This window comes from Trichechus manatus, unplaced genomic scaffold (assembly GCF_000243295.1).
Source record: "Trichechus manatus latirostris isolate Lorelei unplaced genomic scaffold, TriManLat1.0 scaffold00261, whole genome shotgun sequence".
Taxonomy (NCBI): domain Eukaryota; kingdom Metazoa; phylum Chordata; class Mammalia; order Sirenia; family Trichechidae; genus Trichechus; species Trichechus manatus.
Window position 1 is genome coordinate 1,057,173 of NW_004444197.1, and position 18,402 is coordinate 1,075,574.

The window sequence follows — 18,402 nt, forward strand, 5'->3', positions numbered from 1 at the left end:
CCTGCGGGTTCGGGAGCCCTACACTCTGCCCAAAAAATCAGGACACATTTTCTAACCATTATCTTTGGGTAGGGCAGGGGGGTGGGGGCATACATCCTCCACAAGCACCCGAAAGAAAAACATATCTTTCTTGGGAATTGCAATTATTTCAAAACAATGTCAAAACAAAAGCCTTTCTTTTTCCTCTTGGCAATCTCCAACATTCACATGCCCATTCTCTCTCTCTTTTTATCTGTCTGTCTACCTTTTCATCTGTCTGTCTGCCTGTCTCCTCCGTTTAGTTGCTCTCCAGCACTTCCTTGTCCCTCCGCCAGGTTCAGAATTCCCAGGAGAGGGGTGGAATTGATCAGCTCCCAGCGACTGGTTTCAGCACCACGGTCAGCAGTATTGAGCTGGGTCCCTACCTAACACTTCACTCTGCTGTGCCCATGCTCTAACTACAGGGTTACCCCAAATTCTCAAACACTGCTCTGGGGGGAAAACTCACTGCCTGGAGTCTGGAAGAGATGAGGAGAAGGGAGATGGCTAGGCCTACTGGTGGAAGAACACCCCTGAGGCCAACCGGCCTGGCACTAACCTTGAAGAGGCGAAGGATGTTGGCCACCATGATGGAGATTGAGCTCCCTGAAGCACCAATGACCCCCACCACACGCTCAGGCTTGGTGATGATGGGTGGGCCGCCACTGCCACAGCGGACCTCTGTGCCATCCTTCTCGATGAGTGCCTGCACAAAGGTCAGAGACTGCTCCAGGGCATGGGTATCCCTGGAGCAGGTGTCCAGGATGCGGGCGCCCAGCGTGATGTTGGGCAGCAGGTCCGGGTCATTGTTGATGCGGTCCAGAGCAAAGAGCATGGCCTCCAGCCGGTGGATGCCCTTTTCCTTCTTGAGCTCTCCACAGGCCTTGCCCTCGGAGCCCCGGCCATGCACAGGGAACAGGCCACCCAGTGTGATATCCCCATCTATGCGGATGGAGTTCATGTGAGGGTGGCCCTTGGGCTTCCCCAGGGAGGCAGGCACCCAGGGGCCGTAAAGGCTGAGGAGCAGGCAAAGGGGCAGCCGGGCCCGCCACCAGCCGCAGCCTCTCTTCCCAGGCATCTCCGAAGTCCCTAGAGACCCATGAACGGCAGGCCCCACTCCTAGCCCCGGCAGGACCCTGGCTGCACAGCCTGGGTGCGCCTGGGCAGCGCAGCCCCCACGAGTCTCTCCAGGGCAGCTTTAGCAGCAGGGTGGCTGAGGGTGGCCAACACGGTAAACCATGCTGGGGTGCTCTCCCACCTCCTCCTCGTCCTGGTGCAATGCTCAGTTGCCTGCACAGTCCATGGCCACAGGCAGCAGGGAGTGGCTGGGGTGGCAGGAAAGCTCTAGTCTTTGTCCCCACGTCCTGCAGGCCAGCTCTTGGTGGATGACTGTGGAAAGACACGTGCTCCTAGCTTTCCATATCTTGGCATCAAGGAGTAAGCAGCTCCAATCTTGTCCTCTTACCAACCTTAGAAGGGAGAGAGAGAGAGAGTATCAAACAGAAGCCCAAAGAAGACATTACCTATTCTGATCTCTCATCAGGAGCCTGAGAGAGGGAGATGCTAGAGGTTATCTCCAAAGACTCCACAAATCTCCTGAACTTGGTTTCCTCCCAGCTGCTGCTCAACTCTGGTTTAAACGGGAACACTTAAGGCAGAAATTAGGTCATGTTTGAAGACTTCTTAAGACCTAAACCCACTGCCATCAAAGCCCAGGCATCAAACTGTCTTGAGAGGAGGAGCGGGACCTTCCTCAGCACTCACTCACACGGAGTAGCAAGAAACCAGTCCCACTGGGCCCGTCTCTGGGGAACAGGGTTTACAAACACATTTTAGAGATGAGGAAACTGAGACCTGGAGCAGGCAAGCATTTGCCTGAGTCCCACAAACAGCAAGCAGCAGAACATCAACCAGAACCCAGGTTTCCCAGGTCCCAGCCCTGGAATCAAAGATGCTTTGACTCTCGGGGACTATCAGATGAGGAAGGCAAAAAAAGGCCCGTCAATAAGAAATCAGACTGTGAGGCTGTGGTTCCCAAAATCAGGCCAGGCTGGGGGCTACTCACTCTAAAATCAAGGGAGGGCCAGGGAGAAGGTAGTGTTGTTGGGAGTGGGGATTTTCCTTCTGAATCAGGTAGTACAAGGTGGACCCTTCCCACTTTCACATTTCCGCCACAGCTACCCAGCTACCCAGGCAGAGGGTAAATCTAGGATCGCCTCAATAAGGAGCAAGCCTCCCTGCTTCTTGCTAGTCCTCCCTCCCTCTCCCTCTTTCTGACTTTCTTTATCTCTCCATTTCTAGCTTACTCTTTCTCCCCACCCCCTCCTCTCTCTGTGAGTGGGGCTCGGGTTACCAACCTGAGCTACTGCACATTATCATGATCATCGTCATTACTGTTGTTATTGTGATTAAATATTCGTCTGCAAGAGTAGAGGAGAGAACACCAGCTCTTCCTCATTCTCACTGCTAATTTGGGCTAATTTCCCCTGGGGGTTCCTTCCCTCACCCCAGCCTCCCTGCTCAAAGGCAGCAGCCTCCCTCCCCCTCAATTTAGGAGGCCTCAGGGAGAAAGGCTGAAGGCTGAGTCAGGGCTTAGCTGGGGGGCTCATTCGAATGCTCCCTTCCCAGGAGATTTGTCAAATGAAGGCCTGCAAGTCACTTGCCTCTTCTTTGCCTTAGTTTCCCCAGCCAGTTGCAATAGAGGCTTGAGTTAGGATTGGTTAGGCCTGGTGCCTCCATCAAGGCCAAGTGATGGTCTCAGAGCCACCCTCCTCCCCACCTGTAATTCCCCCAACAGAGGCTCTGACTGTACCTGGAACTCCTGGCCTCTTCTTTGCCCCAAGGAAGAGGAGAAGGTTCAGAGCCCCAGAGTCAGGCCTCACCTCCTGAGCTTCTCTGGAGTGCACCTTCTGGACCAACATCTCATCCACCTCATCAGAATGCTTCCTCCTCTGTCGGCTCTCCTCAGAGGCCAAGAATATGGCTACTAATTCTCCTTAGCTCCATTCTGCAGGTGAACCAGTAGCTCAGAGACAGCACATAACTCTCCCAAAGTCACACAGCAAGTCAAGATGGGTTCAAGTAAGCTGGGCACCAGGCACATGGAGGTAGCTCCAAGGGGGCCCACAAGGAAAGCTTTCATTAAGAGGAGGTCTTAACATCACACTTACCTCTGAAGCTACGGGCCAGTGCTTTGGGGAAGGCTTTAAGAGCTGTTAAAATACAAGGAGGGGAGGGCCTACATCTGTATGGAACTGTTACTATCACTCACACCTTTATGTGAATGAGTTTATCAGATCTTTTTCCAAGATAGTGGTGGAAACAATTAAACTGCTCAACGCTAACCAAAAGGTTGGAGGTTCAAGTCCACCCAGAGAGAGCTCGGACTGCCTGGCCATCTACTTCAGAAAAATCAGCCATTGGAAATTCTAAGGAGCACAGTTCTCCACTGACACACGTGGGGTCACCATGAGTCCAAATCAACCTGGTGGCAACTGGCTTTTGGCTTTTTCACCCCTAGACGGTGTGGGGAGTGACATGATTATGGCGTCCTGATGCCAGTACCAGGCAAGACAGAACAGAGAAACTGGAGAAGCCACAGACAAGTCTCACAGCCCTGTCATCACCTAGTCCTCAGTTTCAGAATCTGTAAAATGGATAGGTTGGAGTAAAATCCAGTCTGGGGACCTGCAGGGGCATCTGGAAATGCCTGAAGTCATTTTTGATTGTCACAAGACAGGGGGTGGTGGGGGAAGCCACCTACTAGCCTGTGTCTAGGGAGGGGTCAGGGATGCTAAACATCTGGCACATTCAAACACTGTCCTGTCCAAATGCCAACAGTGCCTGCCCCATGGAAAAATAACAGCAAATGACAACATATTATTATATACTTGTTCTAAGTGCTTTCCTTACATTTTCTCATGTAACCTCACTTTCCTATGAGGTACTTGGTATTTTCATCCCTATCTCAGAGATGAGAAAGCTGAGGCACAGAGCACCTGAATGACATATAGCCCAGGGCATGTAGCTTGTTTGGGCTGCCTATGCCCCTGACCTCTCCCCTGAGCTGGACCAGAGGGTCTCTCAGCCCCTGCCCAGTTCTACCACCCTGGGATTTCATGATTGGTTTCCATGAATTTCAAATGGAGGGATTTTTGGCATCGAGACAGGCTGTGTGCAAGGACACAGCAGGGCAGATTCAGGCTGGGAGACCTATGCACAGCAGCTTCCAACAGTCTGGCCCTGCTCAGCTTCCAGATCCTTCACTGGGTCTCAACACTGGCTTCTCTTTGAGGCCTGACATGTCTGGGCTGAGAACAGGAGTGCATATACACATACACACAGAGAAAGAGAGAGAGACAGAGAAGGACAGAGGCCACACGGAGGAGGCCTCATGGGGGAGAAACCTGAAGGATTAGAATGGACAGCCCCAAGGACTCAGCCCTGTCCAAGCTGGTCAGATCCCACCTGAGGCCCAGCTCCTAGCCACAGGGGTCCCACCCCATCCCTCAGTCCTACCAGGTCTGTCTTTTCTGAGCTTCTCCAAAGAGCTGGGCAAACCACGGCCGCTTTTAGCTTCCCCTCCTTCCTTTGATGGTGTAACGGGAACAAGGGAAAAGTAAAAATACCCCGTGAGTGAAAGGAGCCACTAAGAGCAGAGCTGGGGGTGGGAGGGAGAGCAGGGTCGATCCTCCCTTCCTCCCACCAGGTCTGCCTCTATCTGCAGGGGCAGAAGGGGGGCTGGTGAGGGAGGGAGGAGAAGAGGCTGGGGGGCCCTCCTCAAAGTTTCTTCCGTAGCCCTCAGACCCCCCAACAAATTCCAAAATAGCCAGGAAGCTCAGACCTAGGACAGCTGGCGGTAACTCTTCCCCAGGTGACATCACCGGGAAGAATGAGGCTCCAGCCAGTGCCCACCAGCCCCAGCTGGCTCTCTGTTCTCTTTTCTTTTCTCTCCTCTTCTTTCCCTTCTCCCTTCCCCTTCACTATCTCCCTGTCTGGCTCCCTCCTCCTCTATTCTCTTTGTTTGTCTTGCTCCTCCTCTCCTCTAGCCCCTCTGTTCCCTTCCCTCTCCGGCCCTCCTCCAGCCCCCAAAGATGGAGGCTCAAGGGGGGACAGGGCTAGGCAGGGAGGGATGGACACTGTGAAGAGGTAGGGATCAGAAGTGGAGGAGAGAGGGCTCAGTCATCTCCACATAGCAATAGTTTACTGGCCAAAAGCTTTTTCCAGAATGTTCTCTTCAGTGAGCAGAGATGCAAGGAGAACTGGGGAACAATTGGCAGATTACCCCTTCCCCACCCAAGCCTGGCCACTCCTAGGAAACCTGAGATGAGCATTTTCATTAGTGCCTTGTTGGAGGGCGGGTCTCCCATCCCCTCTGAAGGCACTTCTGCTATCTGGTATCTGAGGGTCTGCATGGAATCTGCCTCAGTGACCCAATCCCAGTCTTAACAATCAGGAATCCCATGCTTTGCCCATGTCCAACTTAAATCCTTCCCTTCGCAACCAGGGCCTGAGCCAGAAAGAACCACAAACCACAAAACAACAACCAGATCCGACGAGAACTACCGTGATTTACTAAATCCCAAATTATTTTTTACTGAGCTCTTTTTCCTTCCCGCAAAACTAAGGAAACAGAACAAAACCTAAACACCAAAATAGCAGGCAGAGTCAGATGGAAGGACCCTGCACTTTGCTTTCAGGGGTCGGTGTCACTAGAGCTGATGTTCTGTGGGTCAGTTCCCACAAGAGGGAGGCCTGGGGACTCTCAGGCTCCCAGCTCCTCAGCATGCCAGCCTCCCCGGGTTCAGGAGAAGAGCCTGGCCCAAAGAGGGCAAGAGCCTGCCCAAGATCAGCCAGCAGTCTGGGGCACAGCTGGGGCTGGAACCAGACCCCCCAATCCCCGCTCTCCCCACCTAGGGCTGTCCCAAACCCCTGTGCTCTGCCTTCCTGGAGTCAGGCATCCGGCCCCAGTAAGCCAATCCTCTCAGCTCACAGCCTTTTCCATATTCTCCTCCAGCACTTATTTCCTCTCTATTCACCTTTGGCTGGGCCCAGCCCAACCCAGGTGCTCAAAAAAGCTGGGAAAATTATGAATGATGTTTTGAATCTCTGAGCTGTTTAGATGCTTCATCTCCACGGAAGGGAGGGAGGAGCCGCAGCTCCACTCCCCAAAGGGGAAGGTAAAAAAGAGTTTGGAGCCTCTCCTCATCCTTCCTAAATGAGGAAGCAGACTCAAATCAGCAGACACTACGGCTTACCTGAGCCTGTGTGGGCCTGAAGACCTGGACTGCAAGCTCACCTCCTCCGTGGCCCCTCTCTCCACATGCTTGGGGACCCCACTGGCTGGGGAGAGGTGTGGTTTGCTGGACAGGCCCAGTCTCCTCCCAAATGGACAAAGCCTAGATCCAGGGAGCAGGTAAACAGAAGCCTCATTCTACTTCAACTGCACCAGCCCTGAAGTCCCTAATTTGACCTCCACTTCGACTGACTCCCCCACCACCTGTCAGTTTGTTGTACTGTGGTGGCCTGTGTGTTGCTGTGATGCTATGCCACCGGTATTTCAAATCCAGACTAAGACACACTAGGAAGAAAGACCCGGCAATCTACTTCAAAAATTAGCCAATAAAAATGTTGTGGATACAGAACAGAATTCTGAACTCTCACAGAATCCAGGTTTGGAGCCATGGAGGCTGGTTGAACCCCTGAAACTCTTGCCCTGAGATAGTCTTTAAACCTGAAACCAAAAATATCCCCTGAAGTCTTCTCAAAACCAAACAATAGTTTAGCTTAACTAGTAAAGAATCTCTGCCTTGAGCATTGAGCTCTTTTAAGATCTATCTATACGAGATCAGATTGACAACAGGAACTCCAAAGATTAGATACGAAACTTAGTGGGCAGTGAGTTTATATTAATGGGGGAGGAAGAACTCGAAAAATGAGGGTGAGAATGGCTGCATAACTCAAAGAATATAATCAGTGTCACTGAAATGTACGTAGATATTGTTGAATTGCTATATGCTCTGCTGTGTATATTCTCAACAACAAAAATAAAATTATTTAAAAAAAATGTTTAACCTTATGGATTGCAACAGAACATTGTCCAACTTGCTTGCTTTGGACAAGTTATAAAGAGGGATCAATTACTGGAGGAGTATGGTGAAGTAGAGGGCTAGCAAGGGCAAGGGAGACCCTCGGTGAGAAGGATTGACGCAACAGCCACAACAATGGACTTGAACATGCTGGCGATTGTGAGGATGATGCAGGGCTAGGCAACACGTAAGGTCGCACGTGTCGGAGTCGACTCGACGGCAGCTATCTATCTGTATGACTCCTGGTCCACGAAGAAAGGTGGATGACTAGCTCCTTCAAATGCTAGCAATATAACCATCTCGCCACTTGGACCACAACAACTTGTGAGGAGCAGGTGATACTCATCTTGATAGCGCTGTCTCCCCATCCTAGCACAGCACCTTGCATACAGTGCTCCATCCATGTTTGTTGAATGAATACATGAGCAGGTAAATGAATGAATGCGGTGACATAAATAAATGAGTACTGGGCTCTTCCAGGTAATCTACTTCTATATTAATAGAGCTCTTCTGCAGACAATTCTTTAGCCCACAGGAATGATTCTAATGGTGGAGTGTGGGGCATAGTTTTAGGCAGGTGAAACAGGGATCAGGGTATGAGGAGACATCCTGGAAGCCTCAACCGACCCCAGGCTGGCCAGGGCTCATTCCACCTAAATGGCAGCCCTGCTCTCCAGCACTCACCCCGCACTGAGCGAGGAGGAGAGAACAGTGGGGGTCTGGTCCTCAATCCCCCTTTACCAGCCTGGATCTGGAACTCTCCCAAATTCAGAAACCCCAGAGCCCACTTTACAAGCCATCCCTCATCATTCTGGCAAAACAACAAGGACCTGATTCAGAGATGATTGGTTCTGCACTGGGCATGGTGTGGGCACTGGGGAAATGTGTGGAAGGAGAAAAATGGATGGAGGGAGTAAGTTTTTCCACAGCTTAATGCCATTGGAAATTAATAAGGGGAAAACTTTAAATCGATTACCGTCTTTCCCCTCCCTTGAAGCTCACCCTTCAAGAAACAGCTCAGATTCTTCCTCCTCCAGGAAGCCTCTCCTGCTTATCTCCTTCCTCCAGAGTTAATCCCACAAAGCCCCAAGGCTTCTCTTACATGTTATTTGACACTCACGGGCCTCAGAGCACAGTAAGGGCTGCAAGGACAGCTCAGCCCTCATCTCTGTAACCACCTTACCCACTCCAAGGCTCAGAACGCAGGAAATGATCAATAAATGACTAGACAAAATCTGTCCCCTCCCAGAGCCAGCACAGCAGCCACCTCCACTGAGGCAAAGCCCAGAGCAGGGGGTCTGCAGCAGCATACCCCACCAACTGAGACAGATGCCTGCTTGAGCCTAGAACTCAGGCCTCGCAAACAGGGGCCATCGCCACCCTTGCACTGAATTCTTACAACACTCCCGTTGCGTGGTCAGCCATAGAGTACAAGCCCTTCTGCCACTACCAGTCATTCAGCAAATGTGTGTTGAGCATCTCTTGTACACAGACCCTGCTCCACAAGTCCTGCTTATGGAGCCAACATCCCAGTGGGTAAGATACAGGAGAGGTAATAAATACGTCAGGGAGTCAAGGAGCTAAGAAGAAAAATAAAGGAAAGGGGTAGGGAATGACCCAGCGGGGTGCTTTAGAAAAAGACAGTCAGGGAAGGCTTCTTGGAGGAGGTGATATTTAAGCAGAGATTTAAAAATGTAAAGGTGTGAGTCATGCGGATATCTGGGAGAAGAGCATCCCAGCTAGACAGAACAGCAAGTGCAAAGGCCCTGAGGTGGGCATGTGCTTAGCATTCACTGTTCACATAACAGCCAGGAGGTCAATGGGACTGGAGGACAATGGGAAGGAAAGACACAGAAGATAAGGTGAGGGTGCCAAGTGCAAGATCAAGCAGGACCTTATGGGCTGCCCGTGGTGTGGATGGTGGAATCTACTCTGGGAGAAGTGAGGGGGCACTGCAGGGCTTTGAGCATAGTGACAGGCAGGCGCTCGTGACATGAGAAGCCTGAGGCCCAGAAGGGCAACCACCTGCTAAGGCCACAGCAGCTCACACTAGCTGCAGGGCAATGCAAGCACATCTCATCAGCCTTAGACACCCACCAGTTCAGCCCAGAAAATGCCCAGCCCCAACCTCCCTCTGCTCCCAGAGCCAGCTGGCCAGCCACCAATCTCATGCTTGCCCAGTTCTCCTCCAAACACTTGGTCCCGCCTCCATGTAGACCCCTGGACCTCTCCTGCCAACCCTAACTCCCCTCCCTCATCTCAACCCCATCCCCATGTGCCACCTCCGTGCTGTTTTCCAGCACAAGATACAAGTGGGCAGTGTCTTTGTTTGCAGCTGTTGCTATTGTGGGCTTCACAGCGAATGCTGCTTCTTCCTCTCTCTTCCTTCTTCCTCTCTCCTCCTTCTTCCTGTCTCCCGCTCCTTAAATCAGAACTCCCCCAACCCCAGCATGCCCTGGAACGCTGGGCCCACTGCTTCAGCCCTATCAGCGTCCACCCTCTACCATCTTGTGCAGCTGTGAACGTAACCACAGTGTGCATGACACTTCCATCCCCAGGCCACACTGTGGCCAGGCACAGAGACTGGGAGGTGACATCTGAGAAGCAACCTCCTGCCAGAAGCTTACAAATCCATGTCGAGTCCCCAGTCTTTATTTCTCTATTTAAACCTAAACATAACCCTGTAGCAATGACAGTGTCTTTACTAGAAGTCATGGCCCCAGTAAGAAAACAGGTCCAGGGGCTGGCTTCCGTCCCAAAGAGGAGCAGAGGGGTAGCTGGGAGAGCCGACCGTGGGGGTGGGGTGGGACCCAGGCCTCCCGGTCCTGACGGGATGGCCCAGCCACAGATACACAGCCAGCTGAGCTCCCCTGGGACTCGCCATCATCACCACCGATAGGCAAACAGTGCCTTCTCCAGGAGAACCGGGGAAGCTTAAAAAGACACCACTGCCTGCTCATCAGCGTGGTTCAGGCCCGAAATGGCACGGGCTGTCATTATGGACTGCCATTTCCCAATTACCACAGATAATATCTACCTTAATTGAATGGGGTCCAGATAACGTCACTATCACTGCATCCCCCAATTTATTTAATGTACTTGTGTACACATATATTTATGCCTCACTGCTGCCACGAGATTGCTAAACGGTGAGATAATAATAAAACATTTCGACAGGAGTCATCAGCTTTAATTTAAGGGGTGATTTTTACTATCCTTGTGGTGCCCGTTTTTCCAAGGAGCCAAGAGAAACACAGATAGGCTGGAACAGCCTCTTTGGGGCCTTCAGGCTAAGAGGTGGAGAGGTCAGGGCTGTGAGGTGGGCTGGATGCTGGCTGACTTCATCTTTCGTAAGCAGGTTCAGTTTATCCACTTCCCTTTTGGGAGTAGCTCAGATAGGGGAAGAGAGGTGGAGGGTGTAGGGGGAATCAAGGCAGAAGTCCCCAGAGCTTGTGACACCGGGACTGGTGGGAAAAAAAGAAGCTGGCTGGGAACTTGAAGCTAGAAGCCTCTGGTTTGCCTGGGAGGCAGCGGCGAGAGAGTGGGAGAGAAGCAGAGTGAGAGGACAGAAGGAGGCCGAGAGACAACATAGAAGGGAGAGCGAGGAGAGAAATAGAGAGCTCAAAGGACCTAGGGAAAGGCAGCCGGCACTCTGCAAGGGCCAAAGACAGTGAAATCTCTAAATTAATTTTTGATAGTCCCCTGCTAACTAGGGCAGAGTTGACACAAAAAACGTGTCCTCCCAGCTCTTTCCAGGAGCTAACAGGCTGGGTAGGAGGGAGAAAAGGTTGCTGTCCACTGCTCTAGATCCAGCTGCCCACCAGGGCAAGCCCCTCGACCACCTCCCTCAAGACGGCCTGGACAGCCACAGCCCCTCCACGAGCCCCAGCGAGCAGGCCCGGAGCCCAGACGCCAGCTCCCCTATTGCCTTCTCTGGGCAGCAAAGGCGGCTGCCACTCTGCAGAAGGGAGATAACCTTCCAGCCAGCAGCCGGCGGGCCCAGCTGCCCAGGCTGCCAGCAGGGCTTGCCCACTGGAAAGCTGGGTTCTAGGCCAAGCAGAGGAGGACAGCAAGGGTGGGCAGATGTCTTGGGGTGGGTGGTAATTAGGGCCTGCCGGCTGCAGACTTATCTCAGGGGAGAGGACATGTCTATCAGCTGTAATTATAAAGCTCAGAAGGCAGTGGGTCCTGGTCCCATCTTTTCTTGCCAGCTGTCCCCCTGCATTGAGTGGGCACGGGTGTGGCAGAGCATTCTGGAGGCTGGGCTGGGGACCCTGCAGGAAGGGACTAGGCGCTACAGAGCCGTTGCTTGCCTGGGCCCGGCCCCAGGCCCCCAACCCTCCTGACTAGCACACTGCTCACTCACACGCTCGCACACTCGCCAGCTCTCTCACCTACCTCGGGCTGCCTGCTGCTGTGCTAGGCGCTCCCTCCAGGAGACGTCACGCCTCTAACAGAAAGAAGCCGCCCAGATGCAGGTCGGGGGAGGAGGGATGAGGGAGGAAAGGAGAGAAGGAGGGAGGAGCAGCCTACGCCACGCCACTGAGGCCAAGAAAGCAGTCAACTCCTGACATGCTCCCACCTCCCACTCCACCTGCTCAGGACCTGTTCTAAGTGATATGCTGCATGCCCCCATCCAGCACACCTCTCTCCTGAAAATACCTGGAAACGTACCATTAGTAGAGTATTCCTTTGGTTTAAGCAATGCCATCTTCCTCTCTGATTCGCTCTTAAATGCAAATGCCCCTGGGAGGGGTAGCCCACGAAGTGACTAAGACCTCAGGCTGGGATAACTTTGGGGTTATTTTTGTCCCTGAGTGGTGTGAAGGTGTTGGCAGGTGGATGAAAGCTTATGGCTGAAGGGGCAAAAGTGAAGGGGAGGTGAAGACAGCGGTCACTTAATGCACAAGTGGGCAGGCATGCTCCTCCCAGGCCAAAAGAGAGGTTCAGAGCACCATCCTCAAATGCCACCCACCCCACACCCTCTGACTGAGGGCTGGGGAGGTTCTCCAGAAAGCGGTCCTCTGAGGGTCAGGGACAAGAGCTCTGACCCCTACTCTCAACTACAGTCAGGTCCTCTTCACCAGCCCCCAGGGCCTGTTCCCCACACCATCGGTGACCACACCCAGGAGTCTCCGGTCTCCTCTGTGGGAACTCTCTGCCACCTTGGGACGGTCCTCAAGAAAGACTCTGGCAAGTCCCCACCTCCTCACGGAAGCTCTCCCACCACATAAGCCCTGAGGCCCCCTCCAGCTCTGAGGAGCTGAGTGTGCAAACCCGGAGCATGAGGCCCAGCATCCCATGCAGATCCAGGGGGAAAGTGGAGCAGGCCCAAGGCACATCCTAGGGGGAGGGCTGAGGAGGGAATTAGAACATTCTTCCCTTCCATCATGGGCTGGCCCCAGGGGTCTGAGGCCGAGGGTGGCAGAGCAGCAGACTGTGGGGCTGGTTTGCCCAGTTTGGAGACCCTTAGAGCATTGGCTGCCTTGCCTTCCCAGAGCCCCCATTCTCACCCCAGAATGGGCAGGGGAGGGACTATGTAGGGACCCCCACCACCACCACACACACACTCCTACCACCTCCCCCGGCAGCGCAGGCTTTTGGTCAGGCTGACAGAGGGGCAGACTAACCACTGCTCCGATGGACACGTGGTTTCGGACACCCTAGCTAGGCAAGTCGGCCTCAGTCACTGTCCCGCAAAGCCAGCTTTCTCTCGCGCCAGGAGAAGGGGTGGTGACTAGAGAGGGGAGAGTAGCAAGTCGTCTGTTCCAAAAAGGACCAAAAGTCTAACGGCAGGGGTGTCACTCATGGCCTGGGGGCAGGGGGCGCTCGCACGCCCAGGCCTCAGGACTCCCTGCCGCCGCCAATGCCGCCCAGTTTCGGCACAAACAGCTTCGGACCGCCACGGTGCGGGGGCGCCTCTCGCAATCCCGGCCTCCACCTCCGGGCCCCGCCCCCGCGCGGGGAGGGGGCGCCTCCAGTCTGCGGGCGCCGGGGAAGCCCGACCCCAGAGCGGGGACCTCCCCCATTACACACGCACACACACACACACACACGCACGCACGCGCACACGCGCACGCGCGCGCGCACACACACACACACACCACACACACCGCCCGTCCCGCCCGGTGGTCGCGCAGAGCCGCGGATTCATCAGGCTCCGGGGGAGGGTCCGTCCCGAGTGTTCAGAAAGCGCCTGACCCTGAAGCCCGGGGCCGCGGGGAGACCCCGGGCCGCTGCCCCAACTCGCCAAGGCCGTGGGCAAGCGGGCGCCGGGCGCCGGGCGGTGGCGAAGGCAGGGCTGGCGGGGGCACAGGAGCGGGACGCGGCGCCCGGGAAAGGAGCCAAGGCGCGCGAGGCTGGCGCTGCCCCCGGCCGGGAGACAACAGAAAAGGAGCACCAGTAGTGCCCCGCTCCCCCGCCTGCCCTGCCTTTCCGCAAAGGGGGTGCGCTAAGGCCTCCGCCCCCACTAGGGGGCTGACATGACCCCTATCCGGTTGGAACCTCACAGGACTCCCATTCAGAGAGGCGCTTTTCCTCAGGCCCTCAAAAGAGCCGCTTCCCCATGCCCCCCTCCAGGGTATCCGGAGAGCCGTCCCTATCCCTGAGCGGAGACTCTCTAGCCTGGTCCCGCGCCCTCCGGCCCGAGGGCTGCGGTCCGCTGGCCCTCCTCCGGGCAGCCCCAAGTGCGGGAGCTTGCCAGAAGCCACCTCCCCAACCCCCGCTGTCTCCGCCGCAGCCCGCGCCCGAGAAGCCGGAGGGCACGGTCCTCTCTGCTGTCCCTCGCGGGCCACAACTCACCGGGCGCCGGCGAGGTCTGAGCCGCGGCGAGGGGTCCGCTGTGCGCCCGCCTGCCCCAGGGGTGTAAGGAGGCGGCGGTCGGTGGCCCAGAGGCTCGTTTCTCGCGGTGCCCAAAGCCCAGGCCGCGGCGGGCGGAGCTGACGCTGCGGACCGAGCAGGGTGCGGAGCCGCCCGGAGTCCCGGACGCAGCGGGAATGAGCTGGCTGCCGCCCGGCTGGATCCGCGGCCAAGCGCGCGGCGTTCGGCTGCTGCTCCCAGCTGCTCCGGCGAGAGCGAGCAAGCAAGCTGGGAAGCAGCGGGAAGCCCTGCTCCGGCCGCCGCGGAGCCCGGTGTCCGAGCCGAGGGAGCGGGCGAGGCGGCTCCGGGAAGCCGGGTCCGGCGAGGGCTCGGGGCTAGGAAGGGAGCCAAGCGGGAGCCGACGAGCGAACGCAGCCGGCCGAGGTGCGGGCGCCTGGCAGCGCCGCGGCAGCGGCAGCGGCAGCAGGAAAAAAATGAGAGCGAGCGAGAGACGGGGTGAGCGAGGAAGACGCGGCGACGAGAGGCTGAGGGAGGGGGCGGGAGCGCCGGGGGGCGAGGGGGCCGCAGACGCTTGGCCCCGGCGCCCACAGCCGCTGCCGCACCCAGGAAGGCACGAGCCCAGCCCGGCAAGTTTGCGCTGCAAGTGCGGGCCAAGAGCTCGGCGCTCCCGCCGGCCTTTTAAAGCGAGAGCACCTGGGAGCCCACCCCCACCTGGCACCTCCACCTCCGGAGGTCCGGGATCCGGAGGCTCCCTGCTGCCCTCCATACACACATACCTCCCCCACGCGCCGTCTGTGCCCCCTCCCACCACGCCCACCTGCGTCCTGTCCCGGAAGCCCCCTTCTCCCCTCCATGCGAGTGCCAGTACACACAGAAGACGTGGCGGGAACCCCTTCTGGCCCCAGAGGGCGAAGGTCGGGAAATATAGCCTGAGAAGTACAGCAAAGCATAGGGACGCAAAGGGGCGCGCTACTCCCCACCTCAATGCGTCACTAGAGCCCCACCCCACAGGGTTGCTTCTCACACATCCCCACGCACGTGGCGTATGCCCCCCTGTGGCATGTTCATTTGCACACCTCACTGCTCTTGGTTGCAGCATATGACCCCTGGGGGAAACTGAGGCCCAGTAAGGTGATTCTGCTTGCCCCAGGTCACACAGCCTGTGGGGGGCGAGGGCTTTCCACTGAGCCTCCCTACCACCCCACCAGGCTAAGGGAACACCCACAGGCTAGCCCAAGGGTCTCCCTCCAGCACTGGTTTGCAAAGTGTAACAGGTGGGCTGGCACACAGCTAGGGTTAACCTAGGGAAGAATCCCTCAGCCAAGGAGAAGCTGGAGCCCCAGCTCTCCTCCAGAGGGGCTGCAGGAAATTCCAGAAGAGAGTTTGGAGTCAGAGGCAGGCAGGGGAGGAAGAGAAGGAGGTAACCACGCAGCCCTCTTAGGATGCAAGAGCATCTCATCCCAGACTGCAGAAGTGGCTTCAATTAGAGCCATGACGTGTGACTGTCCTTGTCCCTGGGAGGGCGCACAGCTCAGTGCCAGGGAGCTGAAGGGAGAGGCTGGTCAGTGGCCTCCCTCCCCATTGGTACCCTGGTCCTTCTGGCTGGCCTATGGAGTGCCACCATGTGCTCAACTGTGCCCAGGCCTAGGGGAACTCAGCCCCCTCACCGTCCAACCCCCAATTTCCACAAATAATTCCCTTATAAGTCAAGAGGACGGCTGGGAGTCGAGGGATAGCAAGGACTATCCCTCCCCACCCTCCACCCCCCACCCCCCGCCTCACTGGTCTCTCTTCCCTTCTTCCATGCCCCTTATCCAATGCCCACACCCCTTCCTGCAAGACCTATTCAGGCTCCACCTCCTCCAGAACCCTAGACTATGCCAGGGCAGAATCACATCTTATTCAGCATTGTTCATCCAGTGCCTGGCACCATGCCTGGCCCACGGCGGGAGCTCAATGAATAAAGGTTGGCAAAGCATGTACTCTCTTTGCTGTCACATGTAATGGCCCCAAATACATGACTTACCCAATCAGACTGAAGTCCGATGGAAGGGCCTAGATGGTTCATTGATTCATCCATGCCTTCTTTTATTCCACCAACATGGACGGAGATCCTGCTCCATTCCCAGCTCTGCAAATACACAAATGCCTGAACACGATCATGACCTGCCCTTGAGGAGTGCACCCCATAGCCATGGCAGACCTTAGCATGAAGCATCTTATAGAGACATAAGCTGAGCCCACATAATCTCCCGCCACCCATCAGCCCTGCCTAGCCAAGTGTGCACTGCTCTGGGCTTGCAGGGAACTCAAGTTACTCCTGGAGAGGCTGCATCCTTGGGAACGGCCTGCCCAGGTTCAAATCAGATTCTGTGCTTGTGCCTGGGTCATCCTAGCCAAGGTCCTCAGTGTGCTGTCTATAACAAGGATAATGATGCTGATCTCAAAGCAGAGCTACCAAGTTTGGTGTGCAGGTTTTTCACTGCAAAAGAGTCACCCCGTAGAGGGGCCACCCCTGGATGGCGCGAACAGTTAAACACTCAACTACTAGCCAAAAGGTTGGCTATTCGAACCTACCCAGAGGCGCCTCAAAAAACAGGCCTGTTGATCTTCTTCTGAAAGGTCACAGCCTTGAAAACCCCATGGAGTAGTTCTACTCTGCACACATGAGGTCACCATCAGTTGGAAGCAACTCGATGACAACTAACAAGAACAACAGAGGGGCCACAGGGAGGCTCAAATTCAGCCTGCATTGGGCTTGACAAGTGGCACATCCTGTCTCAAGGCTGTGTCTGCCCAAAAGATGGGGCTCCTCGGCCATCTAAGATACTCCACTGGTCTCACCTCATCTGGAGTAAGGGGGAATGAAGAAAACCAAAGACACAAGGGAAAGATTAGTCCAAAGGACTAATGGACCACAAGTACCACAGCCTCTACCAGACTGAGTCCAGCAGAACTAAATGGTGCCCAGCTACCACCACCAACTGTTCTGACAGGGATCACAATAGAGGGTCCCAGACAGAGCTGGAGAAAAATGTAGAACAAAATTCTAACTCGCAAAAAAAAAAAAAAAAAAAAAAGACCAGATTTACTGGTCTGACAGAGATTGGAGAAACCCCGAGAGTATGGCCTCTGGACACCCTTATAGCTCAGAAATGATGTCACTTCTGAGGTTCACCCTTCGGCCAAAGACTAGACAGGTCCATAAGACAAAATGAGACTAAATGGTTATACCAGCCCAGGGGCAAGGACAATAAGGCAGGAGGGGACAGGAAAGCTGGTAATGAGGAACCCAAGGTCAAGAAGGAGAGAGTGTTGACACGTTGTGGTGTTGGCAACCAATGTCACAAAACAATATGTGTATTAACTGTTTAATGAGAAACTATTTCCTCTGTAAACTGTCATTTAAAGTACAATAAAAAAATAAATAAACAAAAAGATGGGGCTCCTTTCTCCGGTTCACTCAAAGGTGCCATGTGGGCCAGCAGCAGCCCTATTTACAAGGCAGTCATGCACAGAGAACAAACGTATGCCCAGCACCCAGTCTTGTATTTAGGTACCCTTAAGTGGGTACCACTGCAATTTTTTTAACAACACAAAAGATAATTCTCAATATTCTCTTTTGAATAAGTGAATGAATGAATGAATGAATGAATGGATTAATTAAACTGAAAATAACACAGGCCATGGTTTATTGAGAGCCACAACTAACCCAGCCACTCTCCCCACTCCCTGCCCCTCAGTGTTGCCTTCACTCTGGCCATAATTATCCAGCCCCCCACCCCCCAGCAGCTGTGTTGCAGAAGGCTGGGCAGGCTATATTTTTCAGGGGTTAAAAAAAGAAACTGTTGGCTGGCAGATGGCTGAGTGTGTGGACTCGTCCAGTCTGAAGGTTCCCAGCCTGAGGCCCAGCTCTTCCAGGCAGCCATCCTGGGCCACCCCCAGCCTCCAGGCCTCTGTGGCCCCAGAGTGGTCAGCCACCCTGGGCCTCACCTGTGGATTCTAGCTTGGGTTCAAGCAACTTGAAGGCTAGGACACTCGCTTCTCCCTCTTGCTCTTTCTCAGCTGGGCTGTGACTGACTTCACGTGACACAAACATATGTAGACACAGATAAGAACCCACACAGAGACACACAAACATACACAGAGAGACACAGACTCACACACACAGATAGACACACATACTTATGCAGACACACACACAGAGACACACTCATATATATACACTTAGACTCACAGAGACACACACAGACACATATATATTCACAGACACACACATAAACACACACACAGACACACTCAGATATATACATGAACATACAAATTCACATCACTTATACATCTATATACACACAGACCCTCACACACTCACAGACATGCGCACACCTCAAGGAACTTCAGTAGGTGTCCCCTGCCCTGGGGGAGCTGGAGACATCCCGTGAAGCAAGGAGGCCACAGAGCAGCTGCTGTGGAAGAA

At 54.7% G+C, this 18,402-nt stretch overlaps 1 protein-coding gene across 3 annotated transcripts in view; it reads right to left on the minus strand.

Moving 5' to 3' along the window:
* Nucleotides 1–14,856, minus strand: part of GRM4 (glutamate metabotropic receptor 4) — a 134,069-nt gene extending 119,213 nt beyond the window's left edge. Inside the window, exons 1-2 of one of the 3 annotated variants that reach the window (XM_004389821.1) lie at nucleotides 14,796–14,854; nucleotides 578–1,487 (exon numbers count right to left, since the gene is read on the minus strand). In XM_004389821.1, coding sequence (XP_004389878.1) covers nucleotides 578–1,096 — 519 coding nt within the window. In that variant the 5' untranslated portion in view covers nucleotides 1,097–1,487; nucleotides 14,796–14,854. Of the gene's footprint in view, nucleotides 1–577; nucleotides 1,488–14,795 lie in introns of those variants that run through there. The other 2 variants (XM_004389823.1, XM_004389822.1) reach the window with 2 other exon arrangements.
* Between the last annotated feature and the right edge of the window lie 3,546 nt (nucleotides 14,857–18,402).